Source organism: Lycorma delicatula, chromosome 8, assembly GCF_047948215.1.
Source record: "Lycorma delicatula isolate Av1 chromosome 8, ASM4794821v1, whole genome shotgun sequence".
NCBI lineage: Eukaryota > Metazoa > Arthropoda > Insecta > Hemiptera > Fulgoridae > Lycorma > Lycorma delicatula.
The window spans coordinates 52595956-52610134 of record NC_134462.1 but is presented as its reverse complement, the minus strand read 5'-3'; the positions used below and the strand labels follow the sequence as shown (position 1 = coordinate 52610134).

Below are 14179 nucleotides of genomic sequence, written 5' to 3'. Positions count from 1 at the left end.
TAAGCAACATAAATAAATGAAGAATTGTTTATATGAGCCATCTTAGTATGACAAGTGGAATGAGGACAGTTGCTGTAAAGATAACTGAAACTTGATTAAAGAAAATGGTTTCTGCAACATATTACTAGGAAAGAATGGTATGTTCCACAACACAGTAACCCCAATAAAAATTTGATGTTTATAGAGATACAGGTGCTGCACTTGTATAAAACTATTATTTTATAAGGACAGAGTTTTTGTAGAGAAAATATTTTTTATATAAGAGGGGTCATCATAAAATTTAAAATATAATATCAATTACAATAAATTATTTCCTAAATACTAAATAGTAATTAAGTATATAAATAATTTAAGAACCAATTAAGTATGAAATCACTACAAAAGCAAAAAATACATACTTAACCCCAGGAAGTAATGTCTGCTGCGTAATTTCATCTGACATATCCTCTCCACCATCTCCAAAGTGGCGTGCAACTACAGATTCATCCGCATACTTCTTTCTTAAATATTCCTCAATCTCAGCTTCCTTTTGAGAGCTAAAAGAAAATTAATATACAAAGTACAATTAATATAACATCATCACTCACAGAGATATTACCATTTACCTTAATAAATATCACATTTATGGAAAAACTACAAATTTTAGATTAATACACAGTAGAAATTTTTTTTTTTTTATAAAATCATAAAAGTACCAAAATTACTCAAGATTAAATTCAGAATATGAGGCATGTTTTTAAAGTAAAGTCCATTTTGAATTTGCCAACTATATATGCCATGTAAAGAGATATAGCAATTGCTTAGCTCAATTATTTCAATCAATAGTCGGCTGTTAATAACAATAGTTTAGTTATTTTGTTGTTGGTTGTTTATACTCATGTGTTTATAACGAATGCTACAATTCATGTTTCAGCAGAATGTGAAATACGAGGAGTAAGCAGATTCTTTTACGGTAAAAAGAACAATTCTGATTGAAATTCACAGGCCGAATATTATGAATGATGGTAAAGTAAGACAGCGGTGCTGTTGATCTTGAGAAGGGCGAAAAATATTCATGATTAAAAGATTGAGAAAACTGGTCCAACAAGTCACAATTGTCACTGATGTTCCATTATCTTTGATTTATGAAATTCTGACTGAAAAATTAAGCTATAAAAAATTATTTGCCAGATGGGTGTCAACAATGTTAACAGAAAACAGTTTTGCTGCTAAGCATGAATTTTTGCAGTGTTACGATAATGAATGTGATGAATTGTTTGATCACATTATTACCAGAGATGAAAACTGGATATCTTATTCAAATCTCAAGACAAAGAAGCAGTCAATGCTATAGATTTTTAATTTTATTAGTCTATAATATAACAGAATTCTGAAGCCTTTCTTTTTCTGTTTAGCCTCTGGAACCAGAGGATGAATGAGGATGATATATATGAATGTATATAAAGTGTAATCTTATACAGTTTCAGTCGACCATTCCTGAGGTGTATGGCTAATTGAAACCTAATCACCAAAGAACACTGGTATCCACTATCTAGTATTCAAATCCATTTAAAAGTAACTGCATTTAGTAGCATATGAACCTTGGAACTCTCGACTACAAAATCAGCTGATTTGCGATGACGAGTTCACCACTAGACCAATCTGGTGGGTTAGAGGTTAACTGGCATTTCTCCCACCGCCATCCCATTCAGTCGCCCTAGAGCATAGACCAAATGTCAGTGCCAAGATACAGCTACTGTGCCTCTAAAACAGTTTAGTGACCTCGTTACCTAAAAGCTCCTATTGAGCTACCTATCAGCGTGAGCGGATTAAGCAGGGTGCTATTCACCACCCGCTTATGTGTCCCAACCGCTCACTTGTCAAACTAAGTCTAGATCGGGGAGGCGCACCCCTTGTTACCAATTACTAAAAGTCATTAAAGTTAATAAAATAAAAGACAGTAATTTAGGCTGTCAGGCCTCTGTTGCTGTATGCCAGCTAGTGCCTGTCCACCATTTAAAGCGCTTGGAGCTTGTATCTGGCTGGTGGCCAGCCATTATCTCAGGAAAAACTTCCCACAGTGGCGCTATAGGAATCAGTATAACCCAGATTAATTAAAAAACTCTAGCGATGACGGTTGAACTTCGCAACCTCATCGAGGAACTCCCACACGGTCCGACAATGCGGCTCTCGCCACACTGACTCGCCGTTTATGAGCAGCCAGTTTTTCCCCTGACCTCTAAGTTCCAGCGTGGCCTGGTCTCTGGGCCCCCCAAGAGCAGGGCAGTCGAACATCATATCCTCGTTCGACTGGACCTCCCCGCAGACACACAACTCATCAGCTGCTAGGCGAAACCAAAACAGATATTGCTTCAAATCCACATGGTTGGTGAGCACTTGGGCACCAGATCCTGTATAAATCTATACAAGGATCTTCCCTTAGTCGTGGTGTGCCATTCAAGCTGCCATGCCTCCATCGGAGGCTCCATAGCCTCTTCCACAGGCGAGAAATGGGCAACTGAATGAAATTTAGATCCGGTGCGTTGTGATCGCCGTTCCGCTCTGGTTCTAGCCCGGCTCGAAACCGCATCCCAAATGTCTCGGCTTCCCGACCTCTTCGCAACTTCCACATGGCTGCCCAAACTTTCACCACTAAATCGATTGGGAGAGCCTTACCCAATATGGTGGTAGCCTCGTAGGAGGTTGGTTTAAACACACCAGTGCATACTATCAAGGCTCTGCGCTGGCACTCCTTAAATTTTGAAGCAGTGCTCTATTTCTATCCAACCTATGCGCCCAAATTGGTGCAGCATATGCGATCATGCTCTTGAAGACACCTCGGTACACCAAGTACATTTGACGGCCCGACAGCCCATAATCCTTTCGAGCAACCCTTCTAAGTTTGTGCATTACAGAGACGGAGTCTGCCGCAACTTGCTTAATGTGGTTACTAAAAAGCAACTTGTCATCAAACAAAACACCTAGGTACTTATGAACCCTTACTTGGCTGATTACACAGCCTTTATACTTAATGTGGGGGTTACGACTGCTTGATAACTTGTCTGTACCCTTCAGAAGCATAAACTTCGTCTTGCGCACAGAAATCTTTAAATTTTGCATGTCCATCCAGCCCTCGGCGGTTGACAAGTTCACCACTAGCCCAATCTGGTGGGTTAGTATTCTGAAACCTAGCTAAGAGTAAGTGACTGATAAAAGATAAGTGAAAAGAAATTAAATAATTTTTAGAGAAAATCTCTGAAAGAAATTGAAAACCAGAGTGTATGTTAAGGGAAACTTACTCCCACAGCGTATTAGCACGTCTTCTCCCTTCAATTTCTCTGGCGGTTGGTCCCAACTCTTCCATTTCGGTACCAACAATGCCAATTTCCTGGGCACCTTCCTCCCATTCATCTTCATCTTCAACTTCATCATCAACCTCAGCTTCATCAATAATAAAACCACCATATCTATCTGTTTTCTTTTTCTTTTTATTGCGAGGGCCTTCATCCTCTTCTTCTTCCTCCTCATCATACTCCTAAAACAATTTGGAATAAAAAAAATCATTAACATCTTGAATTGAAGAAAAAGTATAAAGTAGAATTAAAAATCATTTAAAAGAACAGTATTATTACATACATAATACTTTATAAATAAAAAAGTATATCTTTTAATGAATACATTCAAACAAAAGATTGCTTATAAAAAAACCTTTCAAAGAACTTTCTAATAAAGGAATTAAATGTAAATTTCACACATTATGTTATAAAAATGTTTTCACAATTATCAAAATTTCAAGTATTGCAATTGTATATAACAGGCGATTTGGTTTAAGTAAATGAAAAGATTGGTGAAAACTAGTACTTAACCATTTTACAATTGTTTTTGATGTTTCACGATCTTTGATTTATGAAACTAAAAAAATTGTTTGCCAGATGGGTACCAAAGATGACAACCAACATGCAAAAGGAAAAACATTTTGTTGCAGCGCATGAATTTTTACAGCATTATGAAAATTAAGGTAATAAATTGTTTTATTGCAGTGTTAATCTGGATTTCTTATTCCAATGTCAAGACAAAGCAGAAGTTGGTGCAATGAGAGCTTTCATCATCTCCTAGTCTGAAGTTCAAACAAAAATGTTTGGTGAAAAATCTTATGGCTACTGTTTTTTGGGGCAAAAAGGGTGTCTTCTTGCTTGTCAAATATGGTGATCGTAAATCTTTATTCAAAATCATTTTACATGCAAGTCAGGATATATGTCTGCTCAAAAATATAGTACTAAAATTTACAGGGATCACACATTATTGTACAATTTTTTTTCTCAGTAGTTCAATAAAATAGAATATATCTTAAAAAAATTATGTCACACATGTTCCGACTATACATTAAGGGGGTTTGCCTATCCTATATTATTAATTTTAAATTTGCAAAGTTTAGGTACATATTTCTCAAAAACTGTTTTAGATAATCTGATCATGTGTTTTTTTTAATTTTATTTTATTCATTCTCCTTTTTTCTGCAATTTAACAGAAGCGTTTTTTGTTTCAGAGAAAAATAACTTTTTTTAGAATTTTTTTCCACAACCCTTTTTCATCAACATCAATTTTTTGAAAGAAAATCTTTTTTTTAAATTTGTTTTTGAATATTTTATAATAAACTCCCATTACAATGTAGAACTTTTATCACTGAACAAAAAAAAAATTGTTAAAATATCTTTATTGGTTGCCAAGAAACATGTACCCAAATGAATATAAACATAATCTTTTGGAAAAATGACAGTACTTTTGGAAAAGTGACAGTACGCTCTCAATGTTCACCAACAGCGTAGGAAGGGTTTTTTCACCTTCAGCAGCTTCATAGTTCTTTTCAAGTCTTCTCCTAGCATCACTTATATCTCTCCTGGCCTTTTTTTCTTTTTGAATCTTCTTTTTAGAAATTTTAATCCTTTTCTCATCAGTCTTTTTCAATCAGTTTATTAAATTTTGTCCTGGTTTTAATCCAACTTTATCCAGAATCTTGCATTTAGTTATGTTACTCATGTTATAACAGTTGAATGCTGCTTTATATACTCTTAGCTCCAGAGTATTTAGAAAAACAAATATCTTTTGGTATACGCAAACACTACCGGGTGATTCACAGGCATTCTGAGTTCTGCTGTATATACATTTTTTAAATAAGACAGAATTTGACAAATCCCTAAATATAGGTTTAACAGCAAACATTACATCCTGAGGCAAATGTGTATGAGTTTTGTGATCATATTCTATACCTTTCAGTTGTGCTTTTCTGAATTAGCACCAACTCTTTTACCTTTAGGACACAATCCACATGAAGGTTAATTATTACTTGATGCAAGATGAAAATACATAGTCCATATGGCTGTACGCACGCTATCAGTACTTGAAGTTTGAATTTCAGAAATCTTAGTGTCAGGCTACAAAGTCCTCCAAGGGATTTTCCATTAAGTAATTTTTCTTTTCCCATCTTTGTTTTGAAGACACATAGACATTTGCTTCTGAACAAGATTCACACATTCCAGTTTTATATTTTTAAAATCTGACCCATAAGGTTGCCTTTCAGCTACAGTTTTGTATGCACTGCTATTGCCATCACCAAAATAAAATGTATACTTATGTTACATAAATCTTCGGATCATTCAAACATCTTTATAACCCCCTTCAACCTCCATGCCACCACCTGTTCCAACATAATTGGCACAACAAGATTCTTCATGTTTATTTTCTAATTTAGTTTTACATCTATAGTATTTGGAGAATACACTTAAACCAATAACTTAATCTGTTCCAACACTAACGGCAAAAACAGTACCATTTACAGACGTGTGTCTCTGTTTTTGCCAACTCCTATCAAAGACAGCAGATATGTTTCCATCACCATCATTGTGCTCAACTGACTCAAGACAAACATCTCTTGCAGCAGCACACAAAATTTCATTGTAATAACTAAATTTAGAGGGTTCAACATAAAATAAAAATTACAAGGAGTCAAAATAAATTGCATGAGTACATGAAAAAAATAGTTTTTTCATAGAAAGAAGTTTTTCATTTAAAAACAAAGTAGTCAATCAGATTTCAGTGGAAAATGAACAGTCTCTTTATTAATTTTAATAAATGGTTATTTATATTTATTTATTTTATAAATATAAATTAACCAAACTTAACCTACGCTCGCTTCGCTCTCTAACCTTCACTAATTAACACCGTAATTTTTTGAGTATTTATTTAATAAATTCAGTAATTATTGCAATTATTTATTATTTAAATAATCAAAACATTCCTATTAATTAGTCAAGGTTAAAGAGCGAATCGAACGTAGGTTAAGTTTGGTTATATATTTATAAAATAAATAATATAAATAACCATTTATTAAAATTAATAAAGAGACTGTTTTGAATCTATATTAAACTCTAATCGGCCCATTTTCCATCGAAATCCGATTGACTACTTTGTTTTTAAATAAAGCTGTAGCTGCGGTGGCGTTAATACGTAAGTACCCATTTTTGTATGTTTATTATTTAGTTTCGATGTTAAAAATTGTTATTTTTAATCAACCGCTGAAAAGTTACGGATGCTTAAAACAGTTTTTTGAACACTACGTATAAATACTGTCATAAAATATAAAATAACACTATACTGGTATTAAGGTATTGCTAAAAAAAAAAAAAAATATTCAAACTCAAGTAAAATTTTTTCTAACATTAAAAAATATTCTAAGTTTATTAATTTCATATAAAAAATATATAGTAATAACTAATTAATGCTAAAAAATAGAAAATATACAACAGTGAATAACTTTACTGATACTCCAGGAGGAATTGTCACAAGAGACAAGATCACAAATGCATTCCAGTCCTGGACACATTGCAAATCTGATTTATAAAGAATGTGCATGTTGATTATGTGATTACATAATCACACATGTGATTATGTGCATGTTTATAATAGTTTAGAGAAATATACAGCTACGTAAAAATTAAATTTTATAGTGAATTTTCTGATATTTAAGATGGCATAATTTATTTTATCACCATTTTACGACAAATATTTTGCACTTAAAACAAAAAATGTGTATACAGAATAAGAATTCCAATGTCTTTAATTATTAATTTCAAAATTAATTAAATTTTGTAAGCTTTAAAACCTACCTTGCGATTTTTTTTTATAAAACACTTATTTTTAGATATATTTCAAAAAAAATATACAAATATTTCACATTTCCCATTTTCCCCTCGCTGAAACCAACAACTCATCAACCATCCTGTTAACATCAACTTGTTTTCTTTTTAATTTTACTCGATTATTACAGTACCATAAATGAAAAAATTATTTATTTAATGAACTTACATCATCAGTGTTAAGTTCCTCTCCTTCAGGTTCTTCTTCTTCTTCTTCTTCATCACTGGAAAAAAAAAACAGAAAAAAGAAAATAATTTTTTATACAAAAATAAATCAAAATCAAAAGAATGCAATAATTAATGAATTTAATTAATAAAAAATGTAAAAATATATTATAATATAGTTAATTCTCATTACAATATCAGATTCAAACAACCTTTTATGGTGTAATTACATGACTAACTTTTAATAGAACAACACGTAATAGAAAAAAGGGCAAACTAAATTTGGCAATTTAAATAAAAAAATATATGTTCCAGCCTTCATCATGAGATGTACAGAGTCCGATTCCTTTTTTATTTTCTACAAGTAATTTTAACAAGTGCTAATAATCTCCATGGTAATTAAAATTCTACCAATTCTGTGGCAGAGTGGTAGCATCTCAGCCTTTCATCCAGAAAGTGAGATACTTACGTAGTGAATTAATCATTTATAAAATCACTCTAGTAATGTCACATAATAAATTTCTTCCAGATAATATCAGGAGAAGGTTTTTCGTTTTTGTTTTCTTTTTCTGGGCACAAAATGCTATAACGTTATTGCCCAGACACGATATATTTATTTTAGATAACTAAAGATTAAAAACTAAAACCTAGCAATGTATAAATGCAACTTAAAATGAAAAAGTCAGTAACATAAGCTAAAAGTGAAATAAAAACCACAGTGGATATAATAATAAAAAGTAACTTAAATGAATAAAAATTACCATTCGGTATATGCCAAATGATACACACAGTCGACAGGGACCATATAAATAATTAAATTCTTGAATCAAGATGCACGGCCTTTATAAATCACATGACAGTCCTGCTGCTTATCATGAACTACCCTCTTCAGGAAACAGACAAGACCAGAAGGATTTTTTTTAAGCAAAAAATTAAATAGTTGGACAGTTAGGAAAAAATTTTATTGGTGATGGACGGCTTAACTATATATATTTTAAAATCTGTCAGATTCATTTTGTTCTTTTTTCTTTTATATGCTAATAAATAAATATTTAATAGCACCATATAAAGTTGTTTGAATCTGATATCATAATGAGAATTAACTACATTCTAATACATTATAAACATTTTTTATTAAATTAATGTATTATTCTTTAATTAAATTTCTATTTAATTATATATGTATGCTAACTACCTCCTAGCATTATTATCTTCTTCAGCCTCTGAAGCACTCACAGATCTACTTCTGTTCTGACTTGGGCTTCTACTTCTGCTATGGCTACGGCTGTGGCTGCGACTCCTACTTCGACTTCTTGACTGACTTTGGCTACGACTTCTGCTACGACTAGGTGTACGACTTCGGCTTCTACTATGACTACGGCTGCGATTATCCTCAGAATCACTGGCTTGAACATCACTAACTTGTTCTGGTTCGCTTCCTGGTTCACTACCTTGGTAACTACCTGCTTCACTTTCACCTCCACTCTCATAATCCTCTCCATCTGACATCCTGATATCCAATTTGAAAATCAGCCACTATAAATAAAATAGACATTTGGGTTTAATATCTAATTTAAAATCCATTAAATCAGTTTACATGAGAATAATAAATGTAAACTAAACTATTTCAGCAATATTAAAAATGTATGACACCTTGAGTAACTTCAGTTCATGAAGTAACATTTCAGGTCATGGGTAACATTTAATCATTTACAGAAAAAAATAGGAACGTAGTAAAATATATTAATATAACAACAGTATAGTTGAAAAACTATTCTTATATAAAATCATACATTTGAGAATTACCAAAGACACTACAAAAACAGTAAGTTTAATGTTATTAGAACAAATTTATGAACTACTGGATAATAGAAAAAATAAATAAATGGATGTTGGAAAGCAACTTCTCCCAAGATTTATTTGAAATGTAGAAAATATTTTCAAAGTAATATCAGTAAATTTAGAGCAACAATACTGGTATATAATAATGTACCTTCAAATATCATATAAAAGAATGTAAAATAGACCAAGAAAATACACAGTTACAATAGCCATAAAAATCAGAAAAAGGGATCCAATGAACTACATAAATGGCAATAATTCAATATCAAGAATGTAATCTAAAAATGCAGAACGACCCAAATGGAACAGATTACTAATACCAAAGTCTATAAGTGTAAGTTCCTTCTGCTGCAGAATAGATGTGTCTAATGCATTTTTTCATCACTCTTTTCTTTCCATAAAAAGCCTAACATAGGTTCTTGTTATTCCTGTATAAATGTCTATAGCATTTTAATGAATTAATGTCTCATTCAGATCAACTATTTTATATTATAGAACACATGTAATTACACACACGCAAATGCTGCCTTTTTGATGGCCTAGACAGAAAATTGACGGAACAATGATAAGAATGTACAAAGTAAAAACATTAAAAGTCGAACAACCAAACAATAACAAAGTTAACATTGTACCACATTAAATTGTGGGTTCAGAAGAAATTTTTTATGTCTTATTAACAAAACTGTGATGGGCCGATACTAGTCAACGTATCAGTATCCAACAATAATAAATAAATATTAAAACAATGTAGCCTACATAATATTTTCATAACCTTTTAAAAATAACAATCCGATAGATTTCGGAAAATCAAATTTTGAACAAAAAAAACACAACAAACAATATTACAGAAAAAATATAATGCAAAACAGAAACCTACTTACCAATCAATCCTGAATCAAGCACTAGTAGTAATATTCAACAGCAACAATATTGACATTAAACACTACACTCTTCTACTAACGCAAGCAACTCTTTGCTTGTAGAGAGTTTGATGTAAACCAAAGAGGTATGACTTTAAACTCGCCTATAAATACTAAGGTATATTCCACAAAAATACATTAAATTACTAAATTATATATTTTAATGTTACACGTGTAAAATAATGATATTTAATTTTTCCCAACAAAAGATATATATTGATAATTAATACAAAACAAATTTTAAATTTTTATAGAAAATAAAATGTTTTTTATTAATATTAAACTGCGTCTGTTCTGAAAATACGGTTTACGCGTGCACGTTGATTACAAACCAGATAAATTATAATTGAATAGTGTTTTCAGTAATTCACCTTTCATCAAAAATGAGGTCACGAGAATAGTTAAAATATTGTATGTTAAATCTGGGGAAAAGTAACACGTAAAAATCTAAATAACTCCTTCATTCCGTACGATTGTAATAATACGACCATAGAACACGACAGGAGTGGGTAGATAAAACTGACAAAAAAGGTACTCCTCCAGCGTTTATCTGGATGTATTAAGTAAGAGTAACTGTTGTAAAACCTTTATCAGAGCAGCATCACAAAACTCACAATTAATTATAAATAAAAAATAGATGAGATTAAAATTCATTTAAATATTTAAAATATGATATTTTATTGAATTTTCCTTTTTTTATTATTATTATTATTATTATTTGTAATGTAATGTCATTACCGGGCAAAACAAAATGTTACAGAGAGAGAGTTAAATAAAAATTTACTAAATTCACAAAGAAAGTTTTTATTATATTGTACTTAAAGCAAAAAATACTTTTCCTCTGTTTCTTTTTCTTCGCTCTTTTCATCTAAATATCCCTGATTTAGTTTATTTCTTCCTAGCTGTATGGTTAAATAAAATGCCGATATAGAACTATCGTTAGAATCACATTATGAACTATTTCAGAAGAACTAGTTTAATTTTGTATTCAATTTGCTGGTTACGATGCAACAGTTTCTAATTTGGGTTATCAAAGGAGAAATTCATTTTTTATCGTTATAATTTTTATTTCTTCGTTGCTGTCAGATACGAATCTCAACTACGAACTGATGGATGAAATGATAGGTGAAAAGATACCAGATCTTTCTCGAGAATAGGACCTGAAGTAAGCGATCAGTTGAAAAAACTAATTTAATATGTGGAGTCTCCTGCATAAAATCATCATCTTAGGAATTAAGTAAAACCTAATGTCTCATAAAAATAAGAAGTCATTAACTCTTGTAAAAGATCTGAACTCTTGTTATATTATTTTTGGAAAGTTTTTCCGGAAATATGACAATACTGACGTGTGAGCAACTGTACGAAATATAAAATTCTGATGCTTTGCTTCATGTAATAATTTTTTTCTGTATTATTTGTATAATTTTATACAATGTTAACAGGTTATATTAACTTAAAATACTGATAGTGAAGATTTACATTTACAAGTTTGCCTAATATTTTGAAAGCATACTGAAATTTCTTATTGCGGTCAGCCAATTGGATTCAGAGATAGCTGGGGTTCGCCAAGATTCCGACATTTCCTCATTTTTTTCTATCATTTGTTAAAGTAACCGAGTATTATGTCCGAGTTTGCCGATGTTTGTTATTTTTAATTATTATTCTTCTGATATATGCAGGCATTTTGCTCAATACAGTCATCCAAGCTTGTTCTTTTTTATGATAGAAAATTGCGTTTGAAAAAATTCCAAACATGGTGGGATTCGAACCCAGAACTTCTCAGCGTATAATATCAAAAAGATTTTACTAGAATAATTCTGCATTTGCTGTTCGGTGCAATGTGACAGTTAATTATTTTCCATAACGATTAATCTTAGGTGAAGGGAATTTCTAGCTTAACAAATTCCATTAATTTTTGTCACGCTGTAAAATGAGCCGAATTTTTGTTACAATTTTTAATTTTTCTTTGTAAGATATAAGCAGTCAATTGCTTTCAAAAAATATAACAAATGACGAGTTAGCAGGGAACTGCAATTTAGTATGTAGCATGTGATCTCCTATCATTCTCTTCCAAACCGCGTAATTCTGTTTTTTAGGTTGTGCAATGTTGGCTGGCATGACTAACCACACCAACAGTAAGGCTACAAAGTGACGTCACTATGAGTGAAGATGATTGTTTGCATCGAATTGTTTCTGTAAATGTTTTTAAGCATGGACCTGGTGTCTTTTATTAATCTACTTTATCATCGCTTTAATTGCGTTTAATGTATAAAGTTCCGATTTAACAGTGGTCTTTGTGCTATGTTTATGTTAATGTGTTGTATTTTCAAAGTGATTTGTGCTGAGGAATAACATTAACTACTACAGAAGCGTTTTGACCCGTCCTGCAATGGATGTTAAAATAAACAAAGAGAATCATATACATTTATTGAAGATATATAACGTATAAAAGTTTGAAATGTAGCAATATGATCGGTTGTCAGTGTTTTCTTGTTTGAACTTTATTAACATGGCTTGCCATCCTCAGGAGTCCCTGGTTTCCAGTACCCAGGATAGAACTTCGTGTTGGCTGAAGACTATTGATGAATCGAGATCAGGTATCGTGTTTTTATTTGTATTTTGGGAGTATGGATTTTATTTTGTGTTTGAATTGTAGTTTGACTTTTATTCTTTTTAACTTGCTGTACTGCTTTAAAGAAACAAAATGGCCTTACCAAAAGATAACTACGTTTCCAATTCCGATTCGAACGTTTTATTATGAATTATCATATTTGTTGTGTATACTTTATTTACAGTAAATTTTCTATAGATAGATGTTCATTTTTAAAATTATTTTTGAATCTGGAGGTTGATTGCAAGTAACTATTTGAGATTTTACCGCTATTGTATTTTTGTGTGGAGTTAGGTTAAGTAATTGTGTAGGACACGGTGTTTGGTGGGGAGTTGAATAAATGTTTTTTTAAATGATTTTCGTTAAAATAAGCATATGATACTTATTAAAAACTGTTAAAATTCATCATGTTAAATAAATAATTAAATTTTTATCTGTATTTACGAAATCTCTTTGAGAACCGTTTTTTTAGAATTAGGTATTGTTTGCTGCTGTAGTGTTTTGTTTGTTCTAGTTTTAGTTCAGTATTTTTAAGAAATTGATATTGTAGATCATTTTGTCACTTTTTATTTTTAATTAACCTATATTTACAGTTCTTTAAGTTAACTGGTACTTTCTGGTTCAAAGTTATATTATTAGGTAAATGCTTATTTGATGGTATGTTTTAACATTTACATTAAGTTTTCAGTAACAGTATTACAAAGAGTAAGGAAAGAGAAATTATGTCTTTATCATTACTTAATGTCATATTATATTACTTATTATTATTAGTGTTTATCTTTGGTAAAAGGAGGATGATCTCAGTTCAGCCCACTTTTTTTCATAAGTCTCATCCTTTATAAAATTGTCCAGTCTTGAAAATTCTTTTTTTATTTTTGTAGAGAAAGTTCCCATAGTAATCCAGTTGCTTCTACATAGATTACTTAAGTTAAATATCAGGATATAGGTTTCTTATGTAAGAAGTTATTTTTTCATGTAGGTCTGCCCAGTTTTTAAATGCATCTAAACAATGTAAAATAAATTATATTTTTATTTAAAAAGAAAATAAAATCAACTGAAAATCTACAAAAAAATTTCAATTCTTTTTGAATCTACCAGTTCAAAGATTGGAAATTGTTGCTAGTTTGGTTATTTACTTACTGTCTTATTATCACATTGGTTATTGTTTGTAGAAGAATTGAACATATATTTACTTCCTTGTTCTAAGTAAAGGAAATATTGTGATCAAAAAAATTTTAGTTTTCAGGTTTCAACAGAAATAACCTTTTGACCATCCCTGAATCCATTTTAACTAGTTTTGGCTTGATGTCTGTATGTATCTCGCAAAACTCAAAAACGATTAGCCATAGGATGTTGAAATTTTGGATTTAGGACTGTTGTAACATTTAGTTGTGTACCTCCCCTTTTGATTGCAATTGACTGGACCAAAAATGTACAAAAAAGCCCAAAATTCAATAAATTTGGATTTT

At 31.1% G+C, this 14179-nt stretch overlaps 2 protein-coding genes across 3 annotated transcripts in view; one reads left to right on the top strand and one right to left on the bottom strand.

Annotated features, from left to right (window-relative positions):
- Spt5 (Transcription elongation factor subunit Spt5) overlaps window positions 1–10217 on the bottom strand; it is a 51637-nt gene extending 41420 nt beyond the window's left edge. Inside the window, exons 1-5 of the mRNA XM_075372486.1 lie at window positions 10061–10217; window positions 8533–8873; window positions 7342–7396; window positions 3279–3514; window positions 399–536 (exon numbers count right to left, since the gene is read on the bottom strand). Of these exons, the coding sequence (XP_075228601.1) occupies window positions 399–536; window positions 3279–3514; window positions 7342–7396; window positions 8533–8846 (743 nt within the window). The 5' untranslated portion in view covers window positions 8847–8873; window positions 10061–10217. The remainder of the gene's footprint in view (window positions 1–398; window positions 537–3278; window positions 3515–7341; window positions 7397–8532; window positions 8874–10060) is intronic.
- A 2030-nt stretch (window positions 10218–12247) lies between these two features.
- The window catches only part of LOC142328997 (uncharacterized), a 100734-nt gene continuing 98802 nt past the window's right edge, over window positions 12248–14179 (top strand). For both annotated transcript variants that reach the window (XM_075373233.1, XM_075373232.1), the window contains exon 1: window positions 12248–12696. In XM_075373233.1, coding sequence (XP_075229348.1) covers window positions 12609–12696 — 88 coding nt within the window. In that variant the 5' untranslated portion in view covers window positions 12248–12608. The remainder of the gene's footprint in view (window positions 12697–14179) is intronic.